Source organism: Micropterus dolomieu, linkage group LG17 (genome assembly GCF_021292245.1).
Source record: "Micropterus dolomieu isolate WLL.071019.BEF.003 ecotype Adirondacks linkage group LG17, ASM2129224v1, whole genome shotgun sequence".
Taxonomy (NCBI): Eukaryota; Metazoa; Chordata; class Actinopteri; order Centrarchiformes; family Centrarchidae; genus Micropterus; species Micropterus dolomieu.
Window position 1 is genome coordinate 24,260,243 of NC_060166.1, and position 27,458 is coordinate 24,287,700.

Below are 27,458 nucleotides of genomic sequence, written 5' to 3' on the forward strand. Positions count from 1 at the left end.
TACTGCAGTAGTGCTCCTTTTACTTTGGTGTTTACACAGTGAGGATGGTAAGGAGTAAAATAAATATTAGAGTACAACGCACTTTTATACAAAGGTAGACACCATTAGTAAAAAAGATGTACACACTGTAGGCTATGTCAAATAGTAAGCTGTCCCACACTGTGCATGAGATATACCTTCACACTAGAAAATATTTTTATACTAATATAGATACTATGTTTTATTTTAGATTTTAATTACTGTTCTCATGTCAGTCTAAAAGTTTTCTTTTCTTCACACAAATAATTAGTAAAAGTGATCACAGCACAGTGCCCCTGTAGATTTATATTCAAATACCATATTTTCTATATTAATATTATTATTATTAATAACGCAGTTATATTGTAAACAACATTTTAATGTGGAAGCTGGTTGAGAGTTAGCTACTACTTTACATACTGTTTACACAGGTTTTGTATGTAAAATCTTACTAGTTACTACAGCTCTCAAATAAAAGTGGTGAAAAAAGTACAATATTTGCCTCTAAAATGTAGTAGAGTGAGTGGAAATAGCATAAAATGGAAATACTCAAGCATAAGTAGGTTACCTCAAAAATGTAAGTAAGTGCAGTACTTGATATTATCAGTTACATGTAATCACTGCCTATTATACATTTAAAGAAATTGCTTAAAGTGTTCAAATGTAACTAACATCAGTTACAATTTTGGAGCCTTAATCTTTGATTGACAGGGAGGTTGGTATATCATCACGTTCAGCTAATAATCCCTGCTGCCACTCACAGTGTACAAATCTTAAGGTTACAAGTGGTACTTTTTGTGCAGTGATTTCCCCCTCGCAACATTCGTTCACACAGGTGTTTGGTATCTGGCTAATTAGATTACTCCACTGGAAAGCTCTGCATCAAGAAACAAAAGTCTCCACAATTTCACTCAGTACAACTTATGTGAGAGATATCAAACAGTCTATAATGTTGTCGGTGAGGAGCCAGGTGTCGGCAATCAACAAATTACTGCCTGACTCATATAAAAGAAGTGGTCTGTGGTTCAGTGTGAAGCCACTGTGTCAACTTGAAGCAAGTGCAGAATACTGGTGAGTGTTAAAGTTTGATGTGGTTGTGCCTCAATAGGCATGAGTTTGTAATTGTGCATTATAAGATGGTGTTGGCTCTCTTATTTAAACATGTTCTAAGAGGCTGCTCTCTGGAGTGTAGTGGTTACTGCAATTTGGACTAATTTTGCTGTTATCAAATCAGACCAAAGATGTCTGGCCGTGGGAAGAAAGCTGCGCCCAAACCCAAGTCTTCATTGTCCCGGTCGTCCAGAGCAGGGATCACTTTCCCAGTGGGCCGCATCCACAGGCTGCTGAAGAAGGGCCACTACGCTGAGCGCATTGGCAATGGCTCTGCTGTGTATCTTGCTGCCGTCCTGGAGTACCTCTGCGCTGAGATCATAGAACTGGCAGGAAATGCCAGCCGTGACAACAAGAAGCAGCGCATCGCTCCTCGCCACATCTTGTTAGCAGTAAAAAATGATGAAGAGCTCAACAAACTGCTGGCAGGGGTCACTATCTCGGATGGAGGCGTCATCCCAAACATCCAGGCAAGCCTTCTCCCCAAGAAGACTAAAACCCCCAGAGATGATGCATCTGCTAAAGATGTTCAGTCTCAAGAGTTTTAACTGTGAATGTACAAGTTCAACAAATTTTATCAAGTATTAAAGTGTTTTTCTTTTAAATGTATCTTGTGCTTGTATGACTTGGCACTGGGGAAGCTGCTTTAATTCTGGGGCTCATGTGTCTTGGTGGCAGCTGGAAAGTGCTGGGTAAATCTCTGAATGCTAAATTTCCTACTCCTGTGACCAAGGAAGCACCATGCTTTTGATTTTAAAATTTTCAGATCCTAGTCTTGCTCCTGTGATCCAAATGTGTGCAGGCTGTACATTCAGAGCTTCTATTTGAGTTGACCCTCAAATGACATGGTCAGCTGTCATGAAGTTTACTAGTCTACTAAAAATGTGTAGTCCATCTTGAATGTTGCCCACGATAAAGATTTCAATACTGACTGCACTCAGTGTGCTCAGGCCAATATTCTCAATGATTCAGAGCACACTGGTGAGGCTCATGATCTTGTAGGGAAGAAGTCTGCCGAAGTCATCTCAGCGGCTAGAGATGACTGTAAAAGTGCTAGATACTGCCATGTATCAATAACTTGAGGCAGACATCCCTTTTTTTGCTTAAATTACATTTGAGTTTAACTAATCTGGCTGGCTAATGCTGACTGCGTTTGTATCTCAATTACCCTGATAGCATATTAGCATTAGAAACCTGGAGATGAGGTCCAAAGGTTTACCTGTATCCCTAAACTAAAGGGTTGCCCATGTTTGAATTAAGATAACATTTGAGTGTTGAAATCCTGACTTCAAACAGCATGCCAACAGGTGCAACCACTGTATTGAACAAATCTGTAGGTCAAGCTTATATATTTTAACTACAACCCTGCCAGTAAGCAAGGGCATAAGAGGTCCTAACTTGACAATTAGTAGGTTTAACTTGCCTGTAAAACATACACCCCTGAAGGAGTCCAATAGTACACAAATTATTTAAATGTAGTACAGCTGCCTCCCAACTAAATGGTCCAGCATTCAAACACTCCTCCAGCCAACATGCATGTTGGTGGCTGACTGGGGAGTTTATCTGGTAAGGGCATTTAAAGAACTGTTTTTGTTAAAGTTAACACTTTCCTGTTTCCTTGAAAAAAAAGCAAACAGACTTCACAACTTAAATGTCATACTGAAATTAAAGTGAAACTGTGACGTTTCGCAGAAAGATCGCCCTGTGTTTCAGACATTCCTGAAACCTTTTACTAGTTACTTTCAAAGAATCCTTGTCATAACTCAGACAGGGGGGAAAGATTACTTCGAAATTTGGGTAAACATGTTTTGATTACAGTATGTATTATATATAATTATATTTGTCCAAAAACAATCAAATCATTTATATCGTTTGGAGTGGATTACAATCAAAGTAAACAACTCTGTCTTCAAATAGCTGTGCCTTCTTTACTAATTTTTTGCAACCCTCTGTAACACTGCGTCTGGTGAACGTACCCCTGTGGATAACGACGTGCTGACGTAAGACGTGTGAACAACAAACAGTTGTTGGACAAGCTAGCGAGTGGTAATATTACTTCTGCCGGACAGGAAGATACCTGCGAGACCTGTGCGGTCAGAATATGTTTATAATCTGTTAATAATTAAGACTATCAGTACTGGACATGTGTAGCCTCGGCACGGCTCCTTAGCGCTAACGTTAGCCGCGGAAACATGCTCCCTACTCGGAGTGTGACGCCTGTTTTTTTCCTGGCTGCTGCTGGTCTATGGTTGTGATGCGAGCCGAGTTGCAGCACGACAGAGGGTGAGACAAGAGCTACAGCCGGAAAAATATTTGTCTTGACACAGAAGAATGGACTTTGTAGGGGAGAAACACACGGGCTCACGTAAAGAGGCAGGCATGCGACCTTACACGGGCCTGGACGTCATTTTTGGGCAAGAACTTTAGCAAGCTAGCGAACATTAGCTCGGTCAAATTCATGCAAATAAATCGGTTTGGTGTCGGACAGTAAGCTGACTTTGCTAGCATAATGGAGACTCCCTGAGTGGCTGGTTCGTTTCAATTGACTGTCCTGTTCCTTAAAATACTGCTGGCAATGTGCTGACGACCGGTGAGCCTTTCTTCGGTTCCCATTTGGAGCAATAGGACACGGTTGGCAGATTTCTTTTTTTAAGTGGTGACCTGGGTGATAGTTGAGTAAAGTTGTCTAGTTTGGCATATAAATAACTATTGAAACGGTATCTATTTCACACAGGTATCATATTTTTCTTGTTTTAATATTTTAAAACAAGAAAGTGACTTTGGCCCATTTTTAAAGATGGGCCAAAGTCACTTGTGATTTGAGGTTTGTGAAAACTATACTTTAATTCACCCGCAGTACAGAAAACAAGTGACAATTCATTTTATGAATGCACTTTAATATAATTTGGTGAATAAAGGACCAGGATAGGTGCACATCTACATATATTATTGTGAGACAAAGGCCAGAGACAGGCTTATCCATGTCAGTTGGTTCCTAGTTACTGTTTAACTCAATATCTAGGCTGTCTGGCACAGTTAAAGACCGAGTTTCACTGGAAATGAAAACATGAGTATCGAAGAGCAGTGTTTGGATTTGTGCAATGTCAAAACAAAAAGCAATGTGGATGATGATCACAATACTACCAACAACACAGAAGGGGTCACCCCCCGCATCTCAGAACTGATGACGGACAGTAACACAGAAAAACCAAACACTGTTCCCACAGAGGCCTCCGAAGCATATCTGATGCCGCAGCTCACTGACAACCTTCAGGCGGCTGAGGAGGATAACTACCAGTCACAAGACACACTGGCAATTGACGAGGTCAATGGAAATACAAAGTGCAGTGCCCAAGACGCCCCTGCAGTAGTGAATCAAACTGACTTGATCTTTTCTAATGATGAGCAGCACAAGGACGTTGTTGGGGTGGAGGAAATGAAAGATCTTAAGGACAATGATACCAAGTGTGTCATGGACAAAGGGGATGATGGTGCGGACATGGACATAGGTGTTGATCTGAGTCTTGACGAGAGCGGGGTGCTGGAGGCTGAGTCGACAAACGTCAGCTCATTCTCAGACAATGCTTTAGACTCAGAGTCCACATCTCAGGATGTCCCAGCTCGCAACTCGGCAGAGAGCCCGCCAAATATGAGCCAGACAAGCAGCACAGAAGCTTCTGCCACAGACCAGGCTGGACTGTACCCCTCAGTGGAGGAGGGGGATGATAAACCCAAACCAAGTGGCAAAAGGGTGAAGTTTCCCTCAGATGAGGATATTATCTCTGGAGCAGTAGAGCCCAAGGACCCCTGGAGACATGGTAATACTGTGTGTATTTGTTTCTGCATGTCTGTCTGTGTGAATGGCTTTCTATTAATTCTACTTGTCTATTCTACCTGTATGAACATGTTAGTTCAACACGGTTTGTCAGGATTTATTCTCGTAGGACTTTTAACATTGGCATTTTTCTCAAGCTCCATATCCTTAAAAGCTGTTCACTCTGCAAAGATTGGATTTAAAATATGCCTTGTCATGGTCCATATTCCATGTGTAGTCAGTTAAAAATGTGACTGGAGTGGATGGATCTTGGCACTGATACATGAGAGGAGTGTCTGTGTGAGGAATGTTCTTTTGTGTCTTTCTTCAAAGCTCGTCATCACTTGCACGATCACTCTACGGTCTGTTTAGTCCTCAGGCAGCACCTGTGCCCCCACCCCTTTCTCAAACAGAAGCTCATTTCTTAGTTTAAATAGTCAAATAACTTAAATAATAGCTTAGTTAGGCTTTCTCCCCAACAGCCTAAGTACACATATGTATCTAAATATGTGTTGTGTATGCAATATATTGTGAGTGGATCCCAGCGCTCCTTGAGGTGTGCCATTTTACCACAATAGGTTCCTGTTTGTGCAGTGAAAACACATCCAAAGGAAGCTCATGCAGGATATGGCACTGCCATTACTGTGTTGGTATAAGGATCCCAGTCTGTAAAGTTACAACAAAATGAGATGTTTCTTTTTCACCTTTTTAAATGTAATCTTCCATGTAATAATATGCAAATGTTTACAATAAATGCCATACATTTAGGGGAGATGAAACTTCTTCATCCCCAGGAGCTAAATGTAGCACTTCAGCAACAATAGACAGTAGATATTGTATACAAATGTATACAAATAAATAAAAGTAAGAAAGAGTTTTACATTACGTCACTAAATATGTGTTTTATGTAAGGTATGTGCAAAACCAGTCCAGATCAATGAATTTTTTTTTATGTATCGCGTGCATGCATAAGTAATATAATCAAGCATAATGTAAAAAATAACAAATATATATATATATATATATATATATATATATATATATATATAAAAAATTTTTTTTAAATTTGATTAAATTCACCTTCAGATTGGTTCAATACATTTGAAATGAAGTTTAAATTTTTTTTAAATGCCATGATGAATAGCTTTTCTGTAACTGTGAATTTTTTTATTTATTGATAATTTGGCACCAACCAAAGAAGAAATGGTAGGAAGGTCCCAGTGAGCTTTTTTTATCTTTTGTTCCCAGGCCTGATTCTACTTTAATGATTGTTTTATTGATTGATGATTATTTGACTTTTTTTATTATGCTTTTGCAGTCTAGTTCTTCTAGAGTTATACTGCTTGGTTTTCATGTTTAATTCATTTTTTGGAGGAACTGGCGAGTCATGTGCGAACCGACCATGACTCACAGGCTCCTTCATCTGGTGTGTGGACAATGGATGTCATTTAATAAGCAAACCTACAGACAACTGGTGTTTGCTCACAGTACTGAGATGACATAGTTGCAAAGTTTACTGCAGTTGAGAAGATGCCAAATTTGTGTTTATTCAGACTATATACTGCCGGCCTTACAGTGTCTCTGTGACCTTTGTGGGTTTAAGAGTAAGCCAGTGAGAGTCCTGTTTTTGGTTTTGTTTTTTCCTAGCGCATAAAACCAGAAATGTAGGCCAGACCAAGGCAAGGGTCAGTGATGCGAGATGTCCGGGGAGGGGGGGGATAGAAAGAAGCACGTGAGCATCCAGGTAAACATGTATGAACAATAATTTTTCACGTTCAGCCGAATATATAAATTGTTCTAGTAACACCCTGCAATTGTTCAGGCAGCCACTCAGAAAGACCTCTGAATTTATCCTCACACATTTAACTACGTTGAACTAAATTAAATTCTACCCACATTTTGTAGCACACGTGCCTCTTACAACTTGCCACGTAACCCTGTTGCTTTACTGAATGTTTCTGGATGAGTTTACCGCGCACACGTCAAGCAGCTAGTCTGATAGTAAATTGGACGTGCGACACCTTTAGTGAAACCCCACTTGATCCCTGCTACATGCGTGTGCTAATCCATTCTTTCACCCAGAGTGACAGAGTCCTTGTCAGCTCGTGTAGTGTGTGACCCCCTCTCACCGATCAGTCACATAGAACAGCACGGCCATCGGCCGACGCTGAAAGTCGTGTAGTCTGCAGGAGCCTTTAGCCAAAATGTCTTGGACATTATGAAGCAAGTAGCACTGGTGAAACGGTGAAATATATAGATGACTGTAGTGTGGGCTCAAATTATTCATCACTGGACATTTATGTGTAGTTTTAAGTTCCAAAGGTCCAACAGATTGTGCCATATAGCTATAGACAGACATTTGAAGGCAATGAGTTAATTTTAACTCACAAAACACAAACTCTAAAAATTTGATATCATTTGTTGCTTTTAGCCCAAGTATGATCTTGATGTTCTTGTTAAATGTTTTACATTTAATACATTCCTACGGTCTAGCTTGCCTCCATACCATTGAATTTTCAGCCATTTGAATATGTCTTGTGGTCATTGACAGCCGTTTTCCTGCGTTTGAAAAACAACAGAGCCAGCTTTCTAGGTGGAATTGAGGGACGTCATAATCTTGTACCATAGCCAGGACAAATGGCAACAAGCAAATGCGACAAGCGTGGATGAGATTGACACAGCCGCACGGGTTATTGTGAGTCGACTTAGAAAATATTTTTTAAATACACATATTTCTTTGATTGACGTAGCAAACGTGAATTAGGCAACTCAGAGCAACCAGTGCTGCAGCGTCTGTGTTAATTGCAAACATAGAGCGTCCATCAGAATCGTCTTTTAAAGGCATTCAGACTGAAATGAGCCCTGCGTTAAAACAATGCAGAGAGCTGCTTTGGCGGGGGTGTGTTGTGTAGGGTCTGGTGAGATATGAAATCTGATCCAGAAGGAAAGTAACAGATTAATGCGCTTAAAAGTTTATCAAGCACCAAAGCATTGCACAACAGTTTATAATACTCGCAGGAGTTTACAAGCCTGGAAAGTTATCATGGCGGCAACTATTTTATCTTTCTTCACAACGGTCACAACATAAACGGTAGAAATACTGAAACCAGTTCACGTCACTGGGAATACTTTCAAGATAATTCAGGTTAAATATTAATAACTCAGAAAAAGTCACCCACTTTACATCTTTTTCACAGCTAAGAATGCCTGAAAACTGTAATATGCTTGAGTTGTAATACACAATTGCTGCTGAGTTACATGTCAGATGTGTTCAATTTAAAAATAACTCAGACCATGTTTTCAGAATCTGCTCCTTCATTAGTGTGTTAATGGTGAACTTCCTGAACCTTTGACGTTCACCTTGATGTCTTTTCCTTTGTCTTGCTTGTGCCGACGTCTATCTTGAGGACATGCTCGCACATGGGACAGGCTATCCATGTGTGTGTTTGTATCTGTCTGTGTGTGTCTGAGACAAAGTCCAGGAAATTAAATGTTTCTGAATCTCAACTCCAAGGTTCCTCATGGTTCGTTATGAGCACTGTGCAACAACACATCCATAATCCATCCAGACGTTTTGTCCGCAGATCTAGTGTCAGGTTCACAACAGCCTGCGCTCACAGAGCCTGGCAGCCTCATCCGTTCACAGTTACTGCTGGAAGAGCAGAGGCAAGAATTTGTGAGATGGACATACAGCTGGTTTAATTGCTGTCGTGAAATGAGTTTCTAAACAGGAGTTAACTTAATGGAGTCTAGAAAGCTGGCATTCAAAATAAACCCTTGGGTTTTAGGAGGGAACAGAGTCAGGGAACAATAGCAGCCAGCACAGGTGTCAAATTTCGATTTCTTCCATGGCACTCTAATTTATCCAGAATTAACGTTGTCCAGTTTCGTGGTATCAGCTAGCATACAATGTGTGAGGCTATAATTTACACAAAAGTAGTGCTTCTTGGAGCTACCTTTTGTAATCTTGTACTCAGGAGTTTTATTTTGTCGATATACCCTTAAATAGAATAAGAGAAGTAGTAAAATATTTCAATGTCATTTTGTTCTGAGTAAGATAATGTGTATTTTTTCCTTTCCCCTCTCCATGTCGAGACATGAGGGACGCTTTTTCTTTCCCTCCAGGCCTGAGCAAACACTACATCATATCCTGAGATTCCTGAACTTCCCAACATGCTGTGTTGCTTACCCTGCTCCCTTTGCTTCTCCTCCTCGCAGGCCAATTCAGTCTTGAGTGCAGCTTGGGCTTATATCAGCAAAGCATGTCATTACAAAAGCACCTGATCATACTGGAGGCATGCGCTAAGTCATTTATTTTATCTGACTTATCAGTCAGTCACTCTTAAATGGAGAGAGATTGCTTTTGTGAAGTCGTGATGCAAGATTTTTCATAGCAACCATAGAAACTACAGTACTATAACTTATTTGCAATACAGCGTTATGTACAAGTTAAAGCCTACCACTTGCAGTGCAGACAATTCCTTCACATTAATGACTGTTTATCCTGCAAGCGACCAAACTCATTGGCCTACGTGCAGCTCTCCGTCTCATGTCATCAGACCCAAGGCCCACTTGGCACCAGGTTGTTAGAGGCTCTGTGACCCATGAAATGTTATGTGTTGTGGCTGTGGACCAAGTTACATAGTGATAAGCAAAGCTTTCAGAGCACAGAATGAACAAAGGGTGTGAAAACCTAGACGTTCGTTCAGTTTGCGCTACAGACAGAGCAGCACTGGATTTAATAAGGCCAATTGTGTGTTGACCATGTTTTAAATCCTCTGACACAAATGTTTTTTACATTTAGGTGTACAAAGATACTTTTTCATCCTATTGGGAACAATATGGCTGCAGATATTTGAGTGTTAAATCAGCCTAGTTAATGTTGTTAAATGTCAGCTGATGATGCTAGAGGTCACATAGGTGTCATTGACACCCGATTATCCATGAAGACATGAGAAGAAATAGTTTATGCTATCACTGTGGCAAAGAATGTACGGATATAGTGAACACTGGAGAATAACATCAATAAGGCAAAATTCTTTAATGAAACTAAAACATTTATCATTCTGCATGTATCTTTGTTCAGGGTTTTGTGTTGACAGTTTTAGAGCTGATGATTTTGTTTTAGTTTTTAAAATAAAATCATAATCATTGTAAAACAAAGGTTTAGATGCAGGGCTATTAAATTATGAAGAACATCATAAACAAAATGAAAGTATACCCAAATCCAGTTTGATTTAATAACTTCTGTATCCTTGAAGTGTGTACATATGTGTGCAGCTGGCTAATCTATGACAGCATAAATATTCGATAATAACTTGGTATTCACACCAAGTAAAACTGGACTAGTACCTCCCTCTTTATCAGCAGACTGGGCACCGGCATCTGCTGAGCTGTCAAACTGCTACTCAGGTGTTTCAAAGTATTGTAAACATTGCCGTCGGCTAGATTAACTATGTAATGACACATTTTCCAAATTGCACTTCTTCTGTGTTGGGATATTTATTTTCCATCCAACAATACACGCTGAAGCTGAAATGTCTGTGATACCTGCTGATAATATCAGCCCTCTGGGTTAGCTCTAGTTTTCATCTATTATGCATTTCTGCTGGTCTATACTACACGCACCTTTTGTGTGTCTTGCAAGTATGAGAAAGAAGTCTGTTTGTTTTGGGATGAACCCTGACCTTTAACTTTGTGTCTGCCTACACTTTAGCCCTAAACCATGGTAATTTTAGCGTCAAAGCTGTGGATTGACAGTAAATGGTAGAATAGACTTTGAGGATACCAGTGTCAGCCAGTCTTAGTTTTTCTGTCCTCGTCAAACAGGAATTCCTTGCTCTTATCAGTCTTGAGGAGGCTGGAAGTGACAAATAATACCTACATCGCACAAAATGCCCCCTCCATGTAAAAATAGAGCATATAACTGTTGTTTGCTCAAAATGTGACTCTCCATCTGGTGCGGCAGCTTTCACTCGCTCTCAAACACAGGCCTGGTTGTATGTGGGAGATAGTTTAAAATGGCTGCTCTGGTTTTGTTTTAATCATCACCATAATTTATTATACAGAGAGAGAGAGGCTACGGTCTATGCACAGTTATGTCTTACACTGCTAAAGGCATGAATTCAATATAGACATATTGTGATATCATACGCTGTTCAGCTGTAGTTGGTGTGTCTACAGTAATGTGCAAACACACAAACCAAAATACTGCAAAATCCTGCATTATGAGTGCAAGAACGTGAAAGCCAGTTGTGGATAGGGGTGGGCAATATGGCCAAAATGTTCTATCATGGTACATATCAGAAATGGTCTAAAATAACCATACCGTACTTCATTACATTTGATTATTTTCTTCTTTTATTTGGAACTTCCATACAAAAAAAAAACAACAACTCTTCCTGCTCTTTTCTCTCTGTGTTTACCGACTGTTGCCGTCCTGTCATCCGGAGCTCTGGAGCATCCCTGCCTTTCTACCCCACCTCTGACCAGCAAGGCAGCCAGCTGTCATGTGTGAATGACGCTGCTGTCACCATCCACAGCACAGCAGTGTGAAATGGCAGGAAATCGGGACTGGAGACTGGGAGAGGGGGGCTATTTTGAACGCTGGCACTTGCATGTTAAGTAGGAGCTGGCAGCGCTTCTGTGTTCCACCTCCAACACACTCACATCTATCTCTGGACGCTCGCCCAAAGGCTTGGCATGTTATTTCATATATTGCTGCTGTCATGTGAAAACTCTTCACCTCGAAATTTTAGTGATTGTCATGCTTTCGCTTTAGACTGCGTCCAAACTGACCCAGCTATATTTTCAAATGCTGTTTGTGTGAAAATGACATGCCAGTATGTGTCAGTTAGATACCCGTCGAAATACGAAACGAAAAAACCTCTTTATGTTTATCCTTTTGATTGCTCCTGTTCTGTGATCACCTGTACTGGGCTTAAATTCAGTCCAACTGCAGTTTGTGATGCTGTTGAATTGTATTTCTGTTTCTGTTTACTTTTTTGTCCGCCTCAGTTATATCATTGAGGGTAGGCTAAATAACACACCTTTTTGTTTAATGCAAAACAATTCAACAGCACCATAAACCTCAAATGATTATAAAGTTGTTTCAGCAAAAGCTGAACATTATAACCTTCATGGAGGGAGGATTATTGCAGGACTGTTGTATTACACTGCATTAGTTTTAGCTAGGTGTAATAAACTGGGAGTGGAGTGTATGCCATTGTTTTCCTCACCCAAGCTAAAACGCAGAGCCTGTGTTTTCTGATTTACCCATACTAGAGATCCTGTTCAAAAGTGTATAAAACACAGGCATGTGGTGTGGACTTCAGGCTAAAACAGAGAGGAAAAAAGACTTTATTAGCCGATAGAGTAGGAACACACACTTAGTTGGTTTGAATTTTCCCAAATTCTTGGGCCTTTGAAACCATCTACAAGATAAATTGAGCTGATAATAAATGTCAAACGTTTAAGCAAGCATTTTAAATATGCAAGATTTTCATCTGACAGTGCAAACCACCCTTCAGTCAATAGAGCAATTGCCTGAAGTTGTTGGCCATCAGCTGAAATACAGTGGATTAAACTTTAAAGTGCTGCCAGTTGGACACCTGGCCTCCACGTGTTGCTAAGTACTCTGTGTTCAATCTTCTCTACTGGAGCACCTTTTTTGAACTGCTGGGAATCATTTTTTTGGTTTGTTTCCTTTCATTACAGACGTTCTAACTTGATAAATGATGTTTAAATGATCAATTCAAGATGACCATTACTTTCCAGCAACCTCACACTTCCTATAATTTAAGTATTTAGTTTTCCCTCCTGTCGGTGTGCTAATCCTTCCAGAGGATTGGTTGTCAGTTGTTGTATGGTAGTATTAGCTGCTGCATAACAATTTGTCCAAGTAAAAACTAGGTCAGTCAACACGCTGCTACCTTTTCCCACCACAGTCGCCCTCCCTCTTAGTTTGTTGTTATGTAACTTCATATTATTCTGTGTCGAACCCCCTGCTGTCCATGCAGCTTCAGACAGCAGGTCAGGTGTTTATTTCCAGTAGGTTCTCTGATGCTGGTACAGTCTTCCCCACATTCCCAGTCAGTGCTGAACAGTTTCTGAAGCTCTTAACATACAGATTATGCTGTCTAATTCTTAACTAGAATTAGTGTGTGCAGACCAGTCAAACAGAAGTTGTAAGACATTATCCAGGTCGTACATTTTCAGTGGAATCCTATCTTTGTGCCAAGTCTCTCTGTCGTCTGTCTGTCTCTGCAAATAGTGTCGCGTCTTCCTCTGCACACTCACACACACATTTTTTTTGCTTATTTCCTCATTGTTATTGAAGTGATGGGAGAAAGCACAGCAGTTGTAGTCTGTGTGTGTTTTCTCTTTGTTTTCTTGTCAGACAGACAAAGAATAAGGGTGAGCAATGAGGGGAAGGCAAGGCCAAGGAGGATAAACAAACTTTGACATACGTACAGAAATTGGGTCAGACTTCATTTGAATGCTTTCTCAACAATACAGATAACCTTACTCTGTAGTTATCCTTGATTCTGTGCACTAAACAGCATCTCTGAAATGATCATTTGTTCTCCAAATGTTGAGCAAGAGCTGGCATTGGATGATTTTGTGTCAAGATGATGGTTGTATATTTATTCAGTGCCTTCATTTGACAGCACCTTCTTGATAGGTGAGTGCTAGCTCTTTTTCAGCACCTTGAAAGCTAAGGATCACATGTTTTTACAGGCCCTAAAGGTTTGGCAACATCAAGTACTTCCAAAGACCATCATAATAAAATAGTTAGATGTTGCTCAAAAAGTCTTAAAGCAGTGGGACGCTTTTCTCAGAAGTTTAGAGAAAGGGAAATTTCTTTGTAACTTTGCTTAAGTAGAAATCTGATGGTTTTGCTGCTTTATGCAGAAACTGGCCAGGTGTGAATGAAAACTTTCCTTCACAAACTCTTTACGATCCTCACAGTCCTATTTCCTCCCTTCTTTTTCCAATTTAACCATTATACAAACACTAGGAAATGCCGCAAGTTGTATGCTACCTATACGTGTATTCATTTGGTTTTCTGTACCCTGATTACGTTGCTTTATTATGCAACGGATAGTTTCTTGCCCTTCCTTCAAAGGTAGCCTTTCGTAAAAAGTGTAAACCTTTACAAAGGTTTACATATCTCAAATGCATCCTTTTTGTGGTGATAACAGTTTAGCGAGCATTCATACGCCAGTCCACTCCTCTTCCCAGTAAGATTATCTCAAACTGGGTCTGGTACTAAAGCCCACACTCACACTGTGGGCACTCTGTGGGTCAGTCTGTTTTGACCTTCTGTGGGCGGTGGATGAGGCTTTGACTGCAACGATGTTATGATGTTGTGCAGATACAAAGGAGAAGAGAAGTCTTGTATTTTTAGTCAAATTTTTAGTCAGTCAAAAATAAATAGCACAGTGTTAAATTGATAAGTTGATATGAAGAACTGGTAGCATTTAATAAGATAACATTATTAAAAGTAAAACCGCTTAATGAAATAAGTTCCGAGTTGTTTAATTATCATCTGTTTAACACTCGTCAAGTAGTGTCTACTGGATTGAAGGGTGAATTTGTTTCATGAAAACGATGATGCGTTAGTTGGTATCATAACCATGAACTAAACAATATGTTTGTTGTAATCAAGGAAATTACATTACTTTATAAAATACTCCACAGCCTTGACATGGCTAGTACTGGGTAAGGCAATGCCTCACCTTCACTGAGAGTGAGACAGGTTAATGTTTAAATATAAGGACATTTTCAGACACACTATACCTGAGCGGTGATCGTATTGTTGTACTCTATTGTAAACACAAAAGGTGACAGAAGTAGTTGTGTAAAGAAATTATCGAACACAGCCCTCCCTGTGCTGATGTCAAAGGTGAGGGAGAAGTGTTTTTTCTTTAATGTCCTACACGCAGTTCTGACGTATACTGGCAGCTTCAAAGACTGGTGACCTGTCCAGTGTATATTGGGATTGGTTCCAGCTCCCTGAAACCTGACTCCGAGACAGGTTAAGCAGTTGAGAAAATCGATGGATGTATTCAATTCCATTATACCACAAGGTGTTGCCCATAGAGGTTAAAATATATGGGGAATAAAGGTAAAGCCCAAAATAATCTGTTGGAAGTACGTGGATAGTTATCACAAGTTGATGTGATCAGATTCTTTTCAGGTGAATTTATGACTTGAATACTAAGTACAGGCTAAAATGCAGAGCAGTTTTGGTGGTGAAATTATCAGTAATTTTAGCATACTTGCATTCCCCATGCTGATTTACTTTTAACAATCAAAATGTGACAAATACTGTAGTTTGTACATAACATTCATACTGAGATTAACCCTCTTGTTTGAAGTTTGCCTGCCTGCCTGCCATTTAGAAGTAAAATCACGTGTTACATTTTTAATAGAAACCTTGACCTCACCTTGTGCTTCATAGCTCCAGTACCGTTAAGGTGTGGAAGTGAAGTAGCAGGTTTAGCTGACTGGTTACATACAATGCCTTACTAGGGTTGGGCAATATTACAGTATATACCATGTGACGGTAGAAATGTGTTCACTGGTAGAGTTTTGGGAATACTATTTTCTCCACAGGAGCCATTCCTTAGTGTCTCTGCTGTATATTGAGGACAGGCTATGTAGCCTATCGGGGCTGGATTCTCACGTGATCTTGCGTGTCCAGCTGCCTCACAAGGTAACGTGATTTGGGGTGCAGGACTGCTTACTGTGTTCTCACATCACGTGAGAGATGTCATGAAAAGGGCAGAAGAAAAGAGTGACAAGAAAACATGGAGGAGGAGTGAGAAATTGTTTATACAGAGCAGGAGGCATCATCAAGTGTGATGAGTAAAGTATGGTTATTTAAAACACTTTTTATTTGAATTTTCAGAACCGCTGTATGATATATGCTGTCACCATGATATAAAATGACATACCGTAATAGCGGATTTTAGCCCTATCATCCACCACTATGCCATAGTTTTCTTTAGAAAGCATTGACTTACTGTAAGTACAGCTCTCTCCTCTGTATGTGCCCATACTTATTGCAGCTCTGCCTGTTGCTTAGATTAAGTAATTGATTCATAATTTATGGCAGGTAGCCTGCAGTTTTTCCTTGTCCCAAGATACCAATCCAGCTGACTGTGTAGTGTAACAAAGATGCAATAGAGCCATCACTTGTTATAGACTTGAAACAGACACGGTTTGCACTAGACTGAGATACTCCAACAAACTAGATTATGCCAAATTGATTTTCAGATATTCTGTAATGATTGCACTGATTTGCTTTTGACTACCTTCAACTCTATCTAAATCACAAGGGCAAGTATGTGAGGGTTAGAAATGAGGAAAACAATTTACATAGAGCGAGAGTTGTCAAATGACAACATTTTTAAATCAACAATTTTTAAATCAATCAGTTTGAATGGCCAGGTAGAGGGATTTGACTCTGGTGTACAGTACATACACACACCACAAACAGAGACAACATTTGTAGACAACAAGAGAATAGCGCAACGGAGCAGGAAAGGATGCTGGAATGAATATGTGCAGGTGTTATTATTTACATGAGGTAGGTGGAATTTGAACAGCTACTGAATTATAAAATTGAGGAATAAATAATGATAAACTGTAAACAGGTAAATGTTAGTCTGAGTCACATGGTTATTAATTTCAGTATAGTATTATTTTTCCATGTTGCATTATAGAGCCAGCTGATAACATTGTTTAAAATGTTTGCTTCACTAAAGGCTAAATCTGGTCAAGAACCCTTCATCAACCATGAAGTCCACAGTGCTCAATTTACCTTTGTTGATCTGAGTCAGCAAGCTAGATGCTGTTGTAGCAGCATCCTGGGTTTTTTTTTTTCCGCTCACAAGCTTGAGCTGTTGTTGAACAGTGGCCAACAACAATAACATGGAGAGAAGGGGCGTGCTGTCTGTTTATGTCATTTAGTAGATTCTCTAAAAGCAGAAATGGACGGTCTTCTGCAGTCTTTTGTCTCTTTCTCCTCTCCTGTCCCCTCCACGCCTGAAATCTCAATCCAATGTGTCTTTAAAAAGTGGCTGCCCTTCCCTTTTTTGACTGTGCATATCATCACCTCTCTGCTTCCTCCTAGCGTGGTTTTCAAAGATGTTGTTTGGAGTAGTCGTTTCCCCTCCCTCTCTCCCCCTTCTGCGTACCTCCTCATCGCCACTCCCTCCTGCATGTACCAGCAGCACTGGAGGGAGTGCAATAAAACAAAGACAGAGCAAGCAGAAATGCAGGCAGCAGCTGTAGCTCAGCTCTTAATGATCTTGCAGGGCTGAAGTTCAGATATCTTGCGTCTATTTTACACCGAGCATTTGACTCCTGAGTCGCTCTGTTTACTGGTTTTCTTTCTTTTTCTTGGTCTCTTTTTCATTTCCTACTTACTGTTTTTATTTTTCTGCTTCCTGACACTGCTCTTTGCTTTTGAGCACAGTAATTGTTATTTTTCATTCAAACAAATATAGCAATGTTCTTTTTTTTTTTTCTTTTTTTTTTATTCAGTCTCTATAGAGCTATATGTGAAAATGCTGTGTAGTAAGCATGGGACCCTCCCCACTTCCACCCCAAACCCCACCTTTCCCTCAGGAAGTGTTTACACACAGGCTTGCTCCGCAGCGACTCTGTACAATAACACTTTTTTCAAGGACACAGTGTTGACTGGAATGCACACACTGTTCTGTACAAATTTACAAGAGTCTCGCACACTGGTAGCAGAAGCGTTCACGTTAAATCCACAGTTCTGTGTCCAGATACTTTTTTTGTAGATAAAGAACAAATGTAAATTCAGATTAAGTGATTGGCCCTTTATTAAAACTGATTTTAAGAATATAAAAACTGCATTACCTACCAAGAAAATCCTGGAAGCTAAAGTGGGCATAAATACTGAAGAGCCTCACATTGAACCCACCACAGCAAGTTAATAACATGCTTTTTAAATAACGGACTACTTTACACCAAAGGAGAAAGTCAGATCCTCTCTGAAAGAAACCCATCACAATGTTGGAAAAGAGGGAAACTTATTTTAAAATGTGCCACCTCTTTACTTGACTAAGGTCTCTGTAAAATCCCTGTCAAATAAACATAAAATAAAAAATAAAGGCCTCGAGATGCACCAATCCAATACTAGAGAGAGCAGGTATCAGTGATGAGGGGTCGATGTATTCAGTGTAATACGCACGTAGCACAAAGTAGTGTTGTCAAAAATATAGTTTTTTCCGGGCCGATCCCAATACAGATTATTAGTAACCAATTAGACCGATGACCAATTTTTGGAACCGATATACATTTGCTGTAAACTTTTTAATCTTGGTGTCATAATTTAGAATAACAAACTCCATCACAGAACTTTATTGAAAATAAGAAGATTACAGTTAATCGTAATGTTTAATCTTTATAAATAGTAAATTAAATGAATTAGAGATCCATCCCAGAGATGGACTTGTTAACTATGAGTGATAAATTATCAAACTTTGTCTTTACCTGCTGCCATTTATATTGTATTAATTTTATTTTATTGATGCTATTTATTTGTTCTGTTCTTTATCTATATTCTTATTTGCTTTTCATTACTAAATAATTACCTTTTAAAAATCTCATTAAAAGAATAAATTCATAACAGTAATCAAATTTAACATTTTATTATAACTAACTGTTTTCAGAGCAGCAACAAAAGTAATTTACAGCAGCAGAGTCACTATATAAAATCAGTTTCTCACTGGAAACTAATGGAACATGTAAAATAAACTTAATTCTTGACATCAAAATAATGAGTAAAGTTTAGTTTATACACTGAGTAAAGACATCAGTCAGTCAGTCAGTCAGTTGTTCCTCCTCCTCCTCCCTCTGCTTCTGCTGGTAGAGAGGAGCTGGTTTCTCTCAACAAGCAACTGAATTTACAAGGATTTGCTAAATTTTAAGGTACGTAGCATCTCAGCTAAACAGGCTACAGACCGAGACATTTCATTTCAGTAGCTTGTTTTTGACAAACTAGCGATTAGCCAAGCTAGCACATGTTCTTGTGTAAAACCAAAACACAGCTACGGTGGATGAGACAGAGCAGATTATAATATCGCTTTGTACACGTTCCTGCTTGTTGTACTGATGCAACCTTTTACTAGTACTACTGCTGGTTTTGCTGTTAACGATCGTAGTTATGGTTAACTGGTGTAATCTAAACCGATCTCTGCTCACCTCGTTCCGCGTGTGTGTATGCGGAGCTCTGCTGAGACGGGAGGGGAGGGGCTGCAGCGTGATGGCTCTCGCTCTATTGGCTACTTCCGCACAATAGTCAGTGTTGATTATTATTCGTGACTTGTAACCAATCAGCTAGTACTGCGGGCGGGACATTTACTCACCACTCTGTGGGCTTAAGCTATCACAGAGAATGAATGAATGCTGAATCAGAGCCAAAGGAGCACACTTTTTTTAAAATTACTGATGCAGATTACTGGAAAAATGCACCGATAATCGGCCAAACCGATTCTTGGTCGAACCCTAATTCTGAGTATTTTTAACTGTTTTAATATTCATTTTCCACAGTATCAATACTGAAAATACATTGACAATCTCTTCTCTCGATTGCGAGAATACCTACCTAGTCTATGGAGAATACACATGCCGAGTAGAGAGTTTTGACCGCTCACGCCCTACTGTGCTGTGATTGGCTAGGAATCATCACTTGTGATTGGATGCTGGCAAAGTATACAAGCAATGCCACAGAGCAGTGCTAACGAAAGGTGCTAACACAACCACTTGAGCAATGCAGGACTGACACTCTGACCTCTATAAAGAATCTCTAGAGGTTGGAGACGTCTCCCCTTTCAACGTCACTGAAGTATTGAACAAGATGGCCTAGTAAACTGTTGTTTATAAGCTAGTTGTCCTGTTGTTGGCCCAACAGACATTTGTAATTCTCAAAGCTAAGCTAATCCCCCTCAGAGCTATCAGACCTGAGGAATCTCAGACGGCAGAGTTTCAGCTGATAAGAAAACACTTGACTAAGGTCAAAAGTAAATTAACTGATGCTGTCAGGATAAACACACAGTACTAATAACGTTCTTTAATTTCCAAGATGAGTGGATTAGATAATTTAGTAATTAAATTCAGTAATTAAATAAAGGTTGTGTCAATTTTCCCCAGAGGTATGGGAAATGTTATCGATATTTTTCAAGGTATTGTATCAAAGTTGAAATTCCAGTATCGATAACACTACTATGCGATGTGTCAGCTGTGCGCCAGTAGACCCAAACATTATGCTAGGAGAGCCAACATAGCATGGAGGGAGCTAAAAACAAGGGGTCAACAGTTTAGAGAGATTTCACACTTGCTATTTGTGAAGATTCTCAGTCATCCAGGACGTAGTAATCCAAGGAAGGTGAAAATCAAGGGCATTTTGAATGTGGTTGAAGATACTTGAAGAGGTTTCGCCTCCCATCCACGGGGCATCTTCAGTCTAGATGCTGCCTGAGTCAGATGTTTATATTAACTACATTTTAGTTTAAACTGACATTTTAAAAGTAAGAATGTGTAATGTAATTGATTTAAAGAGCTAATTAAATAGACCTCTCAGTGCTTTGCATGCAGTTTCCTCTGTAACCTAGCAGGAGTGTGTAGGTTTGCATGAACTATTGATGTGACTGAAGTGAAGACTTGAAGTTAATGAAAGGCCGTCCTCGTACAAACATGGACTCTGTTCTGTATTTAACAGCAGTGCTGTGCTGCAAGTGGTTTTGGCTACACTGCAGCAGTAATTAGTGTGAGGAAATTTGTTAAGAGCACATGGGTTGGACAGGATTGAAGCTCCCATCCACCACCACCACAAAGTACCAGGGTTCGATTCCCGATAGCAAAACCACTGGCTTGGTCATGTGGTCAACAAACAAAATTAGCTGTGATCGCAGGTTTAAAGAACCAGTGATTCCCACTGGTTGGTCATGCCTGAGGAGTGGAGGGAGGAACTGGAAGGCTTTGCATGAACCTCCAGCATGCTACACGCTTCTGCTAAAGCTCTTTGCCGTCAGGTAATACAGCTGTCTTATAATGTTACAGAGTTAGCAGTGACGAGGATTGCATTATATAGGGTAGGCTTTAGTAGTGTGAGTTTATGTCTGTGCATGTAAATTGTAAATTCAGTTGCCTATGTACTAGGGCCAGAACATCAACTGGTTTCAGTTTGAATGGCTGTTCGGTTCTCAAAACAAGTAAAAGATGTCATTATATTCATGGCTCTTTCATTTACTCTCTCTCTCACACACACACACACACACACACACACACACACACACACACACACACACACACACACACACACACACACACACACACACACACACAGCGTTACCTCGGACTCAGTCTCTTGTACTATTTTCAGCCTGAGGTATGTACGTTTCATTGGGATGGTGAATAAAACAGTTGGTCAGACATGCATAGCTGTTTAATGCTGTTTTTCAACTGGCTCTTTGTCCCACCGGCAGGTTATTCATTCTGACCTGTGCTTAGACGTACAGATCCATCCATCCAAATCTGTTGGCTATTGGTGCTGCTACACTCCAAGCCAGCAACGTCCCATACCTCATCATTATTAGCAGGTTTCAATGTGACTACTTTCAGGGAGCCATGTCAGAATCTGTGCAATGCATGGTGTTCACCTCCAGGGCAATGCTGAAACTATTTATTTAAATGGAAAGATATTTTAGTAATGCTGGTTAGTCCAGTTTGTTCTGTCACCGCCTTGTACAAATGGGTGGGCAACTGTGGGAGACAACGATGAGAAGAGATGAGGCAACTGAAAAGGGGAGCGGACTGATTCTCACCTTGGCGAGAGAAGTCAAAATGCTGATTGCAGCACAAAGTCAGACACACACACACACACAGAGAGAGAGAGAGACACCAGCCCCATGTGTTTGTACAGTGCTGTTAGTACAGCAGGATCATAGGTGCAGTTTCTGTCTGGATCAGCACGCAATATAACAAATATATTTGCCTGTATACATACATATAAACATCATACTATTTGTGTTAATCTAATTTTACGTCATGATCTTTCTGAATTCCTGCACATATGCATTTTTTTCCCCCATTTGTTTTTCTTCACTTCTGTCATTATGTTTTTTTCTTTGCCTGAGTGCCTCACCTCATCTCTCAGCAGAGTCTCTCAGCCAGAACAGTGGATTTGAATGTTGTGCAGTCATCTGACTGGAGTTACAGTAGCCCAGTCTGGGATGGCAGTGGTGGCTAACCCGCATACACACTACAAAGAACAATACCTCCTTTTTTCTGCTCGTTGCTCCTTGCTCATTTAACTTTTGTTTGAGTTGAGCAATACACATTTTGGATTTTCCTTGATAATCTAGCAAGTAGACTCATAGTAACATTTGTTCCATTACATTCTAATATTGTCCAAAATAATCGCTACATAGACTTTTTCTCCAAATTGTGCATCCCTATTGGAAACCAAATTCATTGTTAATTAGTAGCATTGATGAATGTAGCCAAGTGTCCGTTTTGCAGCTATATTATTCAGAAATAAAAATAAATACAAATATATTAAACAAAGACCATAGATTAGGAATGGTTATCGCTTCTCGATGCCTTTATGGTATCGACAGCCCGTATCGAGTAGAATTGAAACGTCTCTAGTCAAACCAGTACTTCAGTTGATACTTTTTGTAACCATTCCATCACCTCAATTAATCGCATTTGTGGCGCAGCAGCGATCAGCTGATTTTACTCACTCCGGCTGCAGCTGCTTCAGGTGTAGTTGGTTTGATTGGCAGGACGTGCAGCCTCTCTTTTTATCTGTTTGCTGCTTTAGAGTCTTTAGTGTAGTTAAGTGACTTGTTTAAACAGACTCCTTACTCGTGTTATACTTCTGACTGTCGTTTTTGGAGAACGTTTGCGAATCACTACTGAAGGAAAAAGCACTAGCAGAGATCTTTCAAATCAGTTTATAGATCGAAAGTTAACAAAATAATTTTCCATTGTTTACTTTCAACACACGTCAAAGAATTAACTTGAATTTGTTTCCTACAACGTATTTGGTTACTAAACTATTTCACTCCTCCCCTCTCCATTCAAATATAAAAAAAATTGCAAGCTCTGTAGTCTTTTCCCTTATGGACCAATACTACCCGTGAGGATGACCTAATTAAGTTGAGGACCGATCAGATACAATTTCCCAAGACTTTTATGTAACAGTTATTTGAAACAAGAAAAAAATAAAATGGATAACCTTGCTTGTCCAAAACAACAACTAAAAATAATAATAGGCTACCAATCCACTACTATGGCTACACTGCTATATCACTTTAAGGGTACTGGTCTTGGTACTGGTATCGTAAAATTTTAAACGATACCCAACCCTACTATCAATAGATATCGGACAATATTAAAGCATGTGGAGAAAAAACATGATCAATTTTTTTTCACTCAGTCTGATTCTTTCCTGCGTGTCCTTCAGCAAGTGTGTTTCCCCCCTAGAGAGTGACTGAAAGAAACAAAGCAATAAAGCAACCCTGACCTGACTTTTTCATTTTCTGTGTTTTGCAGCTCAGAATGTGACGGTGGAGGAGATCCTCTCTTCCTACAAACAGGCCTGTCAGAAACTCAACTGTAAACCCATACCCAAAGTGCTCAAACAGATACAGGTGAGGTTCAACTAAACACAAACACAGATGAACAGACACATCACATGGACACTTACAGCTGACCTAATACTGACAACATACACTCAGCTGCCACTTTGTTAGGTACACCTAGCTAAAACTAATGCAGTCTAATACAAAAGTCCTGACATAAACCCAACCTTTTTGTTGAAACTGTTTTAGAAAGGTGTTGAGCCTCATGGTCATTTTGAAGGCTACTGTTTTATTTTGTTTGTTTTTTTTTACAATGACAGTAGGCTAAATAACAAACAATGTAAAACAGAACCACTAACTACAGCCTCCAAAATGATCATGAACATTAGGTACGGTTTATTGCAGGACATTTGCATTAGACTTTTAGCTAGGTGTACTTCGATTAATAGGTATAACTTAATTTGTCTGCTGTTGGGAAAGGAACATTTTAATTCACTCAATGAGGAATAAGTGATGAATGACAAGTGCCATTGCTACTTATGTTATTTGCCACCTCTAGTAGAACGTCATAATCCCCTCTTAAATCCCTTGGCATAGTGGAAAGTCATCACAACCCCAGCCAGCTGAGCTCCTGCGTTTTACCCCCTTTTCATTCCAATTTGATGTGGCCAATTCCCCTGTAACACAGTCCTTGTCACCGCAAACACTGCTGTCATGAAGTATGAAGCTGCCAGCGGCTGCTTTTTTATGGCAAAAGCTTCATCGGGAGAGCATAATGTGCCCAAAAGTTGGTGCTAACCCCGTAGTTCACCCTACAGATAACCCAGCAAACCGCAAGTACAGTCACAAGGATGTGATCCCTCACCAGCTTCTCACCCAAAAGACAAGCAAATTGTGTATTTTGGAACACATGATGAAGCTGAAAGTTGAACTTGTGTTTTTGTAATGATGTGCGAACGCACATTATTGTCAAATTTTTTTAATTACAAAAAAATCATTGGTTCTAGCTTGTCAGATATTAATATTTGGTGATTTTCTTTGTCTTATTATATGTTCTATGGGTTTTGGACTGGTCACAAAGACAAGCAATTTGAAGACATCAACTTGGGATTTAGAAAATGACGGGCATTTTATAGACAGATTGTTTAAACGATTAATCAAGAAAATCATCTGCAAATTAATCAATAGTCAAAATGATGTCTTGACATATAATAATCTGTATTTGGCCTCATCACATTACCGTATTGATAAAATAATAGTCTAAATGTTCAGTGAGCCATTGAACGAATGTGTCTTATCATCAAAAGATGGAATCTGGAATCTACCGCCAAACACTGGACTGGGCAACCAGGAAGTACAATGGGCAACGTCTTCTCGTCGGGACCAATTTCACACAGAGGATCACACATTGTACTTTACATGCATGCAAAACACTGAATGGAGTTAGTCACGTGGGGTGGGCGCCGGCCGAGGCCATGACAAGAGCCTGGGAGTGTAGATGGTGTGCAAGTTCAAAACCGCTGGGGAACAAATAACTTCATCCTCATAAGGCAACATATATAATAATAGGAACTAGTCCGGTTGTGGCAGCGCTGGGCTGCACTGTGGTGCAAGGAACTGGACAAGCTGGCTGGGAACAGTTAGGAAGTCCTGGTAGCTCCACCCGAAAGGTCTTTGTAATTTTGAAGGTTCCTGTTCGTGAGGCTGAACAAGATTTTGGTCCAAGAATTACATCCTTATCCTTTTCTTCTAGTGGTAAAAAAAAAAAAAACACTTCAAAAGCCTGTTAATGTGGTTTGTGGGCGCACCAAGGTATGAGTCTAGACAAGAGCTATGATAGGATCCAGTAGAGGTGGGCCTTTTTCCTATTTCAATAAGAGTGCTTGTTACTCCCAACAGGCAGAGAAGTGTTTCATGTCTTTTTTTTTTTCTGCCTTCCCTTGTGGGTTAGCCAGCACAGTCATGTGTCCCATAATCCCTTTACATAAGGAGTTCTTCAAATCTAGCGGGGGAAGCTTCAGGGCTGGTTTTATATTTCTGCCAACCTCGTGCCTTTGTATGTGAATTGGTGCATGTGTTTGATCTGTGCTGCGATTGTTAACATGTTAAAATTTTTCCTTCTGTGGGAGTTGTTTCTACTGAATGTGGTATGTATTTTTGTCACAGAGAGCAGAAAAGGGAGACGATATGGGCAGCGGAAACAAAGAGGCCTTTTGACCTCCTGCTTAAGCAAATGTAAACTCCTGTCCGCTTATCACCCAGTCTTAATGATACTGGAAACCTGATACTACTCTCTGGTTTCTTGTTCCTTTGTGGCCTGAGGGAGTGACAATAAAACTGACCGTATAATTGTCAGTTTTTTGCATAGACTGATACTCGACTGAACTACTAGGTATACTGCCCAAGAGTTAAAATGAGTGCTGGCAGTATGGCAATGCCTAATAAAAGCAACATATTTTATGTGAATGTGTCAAATGAAATAATGGCCTGTTGAAATGAGACCTTATGTCTAATAAAGACCTGGTGGTCTGTTTAGGGAAATAACAGCCCCAGCCATGAGTTTTATCATGATCTGATAAAACTGTGTGTATGTAAACATATGAGTGTCTGTTTCTTGTCATGTCATCATACCAATTCCCCTCTAGTAGAATTGACAGGACGGAGGAGTTGGCAGTGCTAGCCTTTGCAGCAGGGACGCATTAGCACTTTCTCCTGTTTGTTCTGTCGCACAGTCACTGCAGCACACACTCATAAACCCTTAACTGGGCCTCTCCACTGGAGCCTTGCACATATGTATGTGTGCATGTGTGTCTCCATGTGTGAGTGATGACGTGAGTAGCACATGGAAACACATTTGTGATTCGAGAGACCCTGCTAAGAAATCCCCACACGCCTGGTCAGCTGAGAGAAAGGAGTTTGGTTAACATCTCTGCTGCTTGTTGAAATGCACATCTATGTGGTAAGCTGCTGCTGTGGGCTTTATTTTGTCTTACAGTCTCTGTACATTTCCACTGGGAGATGACTAAACCGGTCATCACAGAGGTGTCCCATTATCTCCCCTCCTTCCCTCCATCATATTCCGCTTTTTTTGTGATTGCTTATGTTTGCAATGTCTGGCCTCTCTCCATCCCTCCCTAGCTCAGTAGTCTTTAGTCCACTACCGCCCCCTCTCATTTCTGCTTCGTCATCCTTGCAGTAACTAGCCACATAAACAAGCCAGTCAGACCAAATGGCTGACCAGTGAGAGGGGAGTTTGCAAGAGGAGCTTATCCTTTTACTGTTTTTTCCTTTTTCAGTCTAAATGCTTTCTTTATTAATTCCAACTTGCCCTGTACACGTGCCAGGGGCCCCACAGGTTATGGTACATTTCTGGCCAGTTGTTTGTGTGTCTATGTGTTAATAATGGTCACTATTTAGCAGCTGCATGTTGAATTCCTGCTCTGCAGTAACTCCCACAAGAGCCTTGAGACCTGGACACTTCGTAGCCTTGTGTCACATTTCTGCTGCCGCAATTTCCCCAGGGACAAGTGGTTTCCCAAGTATGCAATGTGTCTCACACAGCGAGGGTGCACACATAATTTTTTAGAATATGCAGAAACATGTGCTCTAGACTAGTTTAGTATACACTCACCGGCCACTTTATAAGGTACATCTTGCTAGTACCGGGTTGGACTCCCCTTTTGCCTTCAGTACTGCCTTAATTCTTCGTGGCATACTTTCAACAAGGTGTTGGAAACATTCCTCAGGGACTTTGGTCCATACTGACATGATAGCATCACGCAGTTGCTGCAGATTTGTCGGCTGCACATCCATGATGCGAATCTCCCCTTCCACCACATCCCAAAGGGGCTCTATTGGATTGAGATCTGGTGACTGGAGGCAGTTGG

The 27,458-nt window shown here is 40.2% G+C and overlaps 2 protein-coding genes across 5 annotated transcripts in view; both read left to right on the plus strand.

Annotated features, from left to right (window-relative positions):
- Positions 1-929: 929 nt before the first annotated feature.
- Positions 930-1,737, plus strand: LOC123985852 (histone H2A-like). Its single transcript, XM_046073773.1, has 2 exons — positions 930-1,089; positions 1,253-1,737. The coding sequence occupies exon 2, from the start codon at positions 1,260-1,262 to the stop codon at positions 1,674-1,676; it is 417 nt and encodes a 138-aa protein (XP_045929729.1). The 5' UTR covers positions 930-1,089; positions 1,253-1,259; the 3' UTR covers positions 1,677-1,737.
- A 1,412-nt stretch (positions 1,738-3,149) lies between these two features.
- The window catches only part of ppp1r37 (protein phosphatase 1, regulatory subunit 37), a 47,803-nt gene continuing 23,494 nt past the window's right edge, over positions 3,150-27,458 (plus strand). For 2 of the 4 annotated variants that reach the window (XM_046073031.1, XM_046073032.1), the window contains exons 1-2: positions 3,150-4,946; positions 23,543-23,640. In XM_046073031.1, coding sequence (XP_045928987.1) covers positions 4,196-4,946; positions 23,543-23,640 — 849 coding nt within the window. In that variant the 5' untranslated portion in view covers positions 3,150-4,195. The remainder of the gene's footprint in view (positions 4,947-23,542; positions 23,641-27,458) is intronic. The other 2 variants (XM_046073033.1, XM_046073034.1) reach the window with 2 other exon arrangements.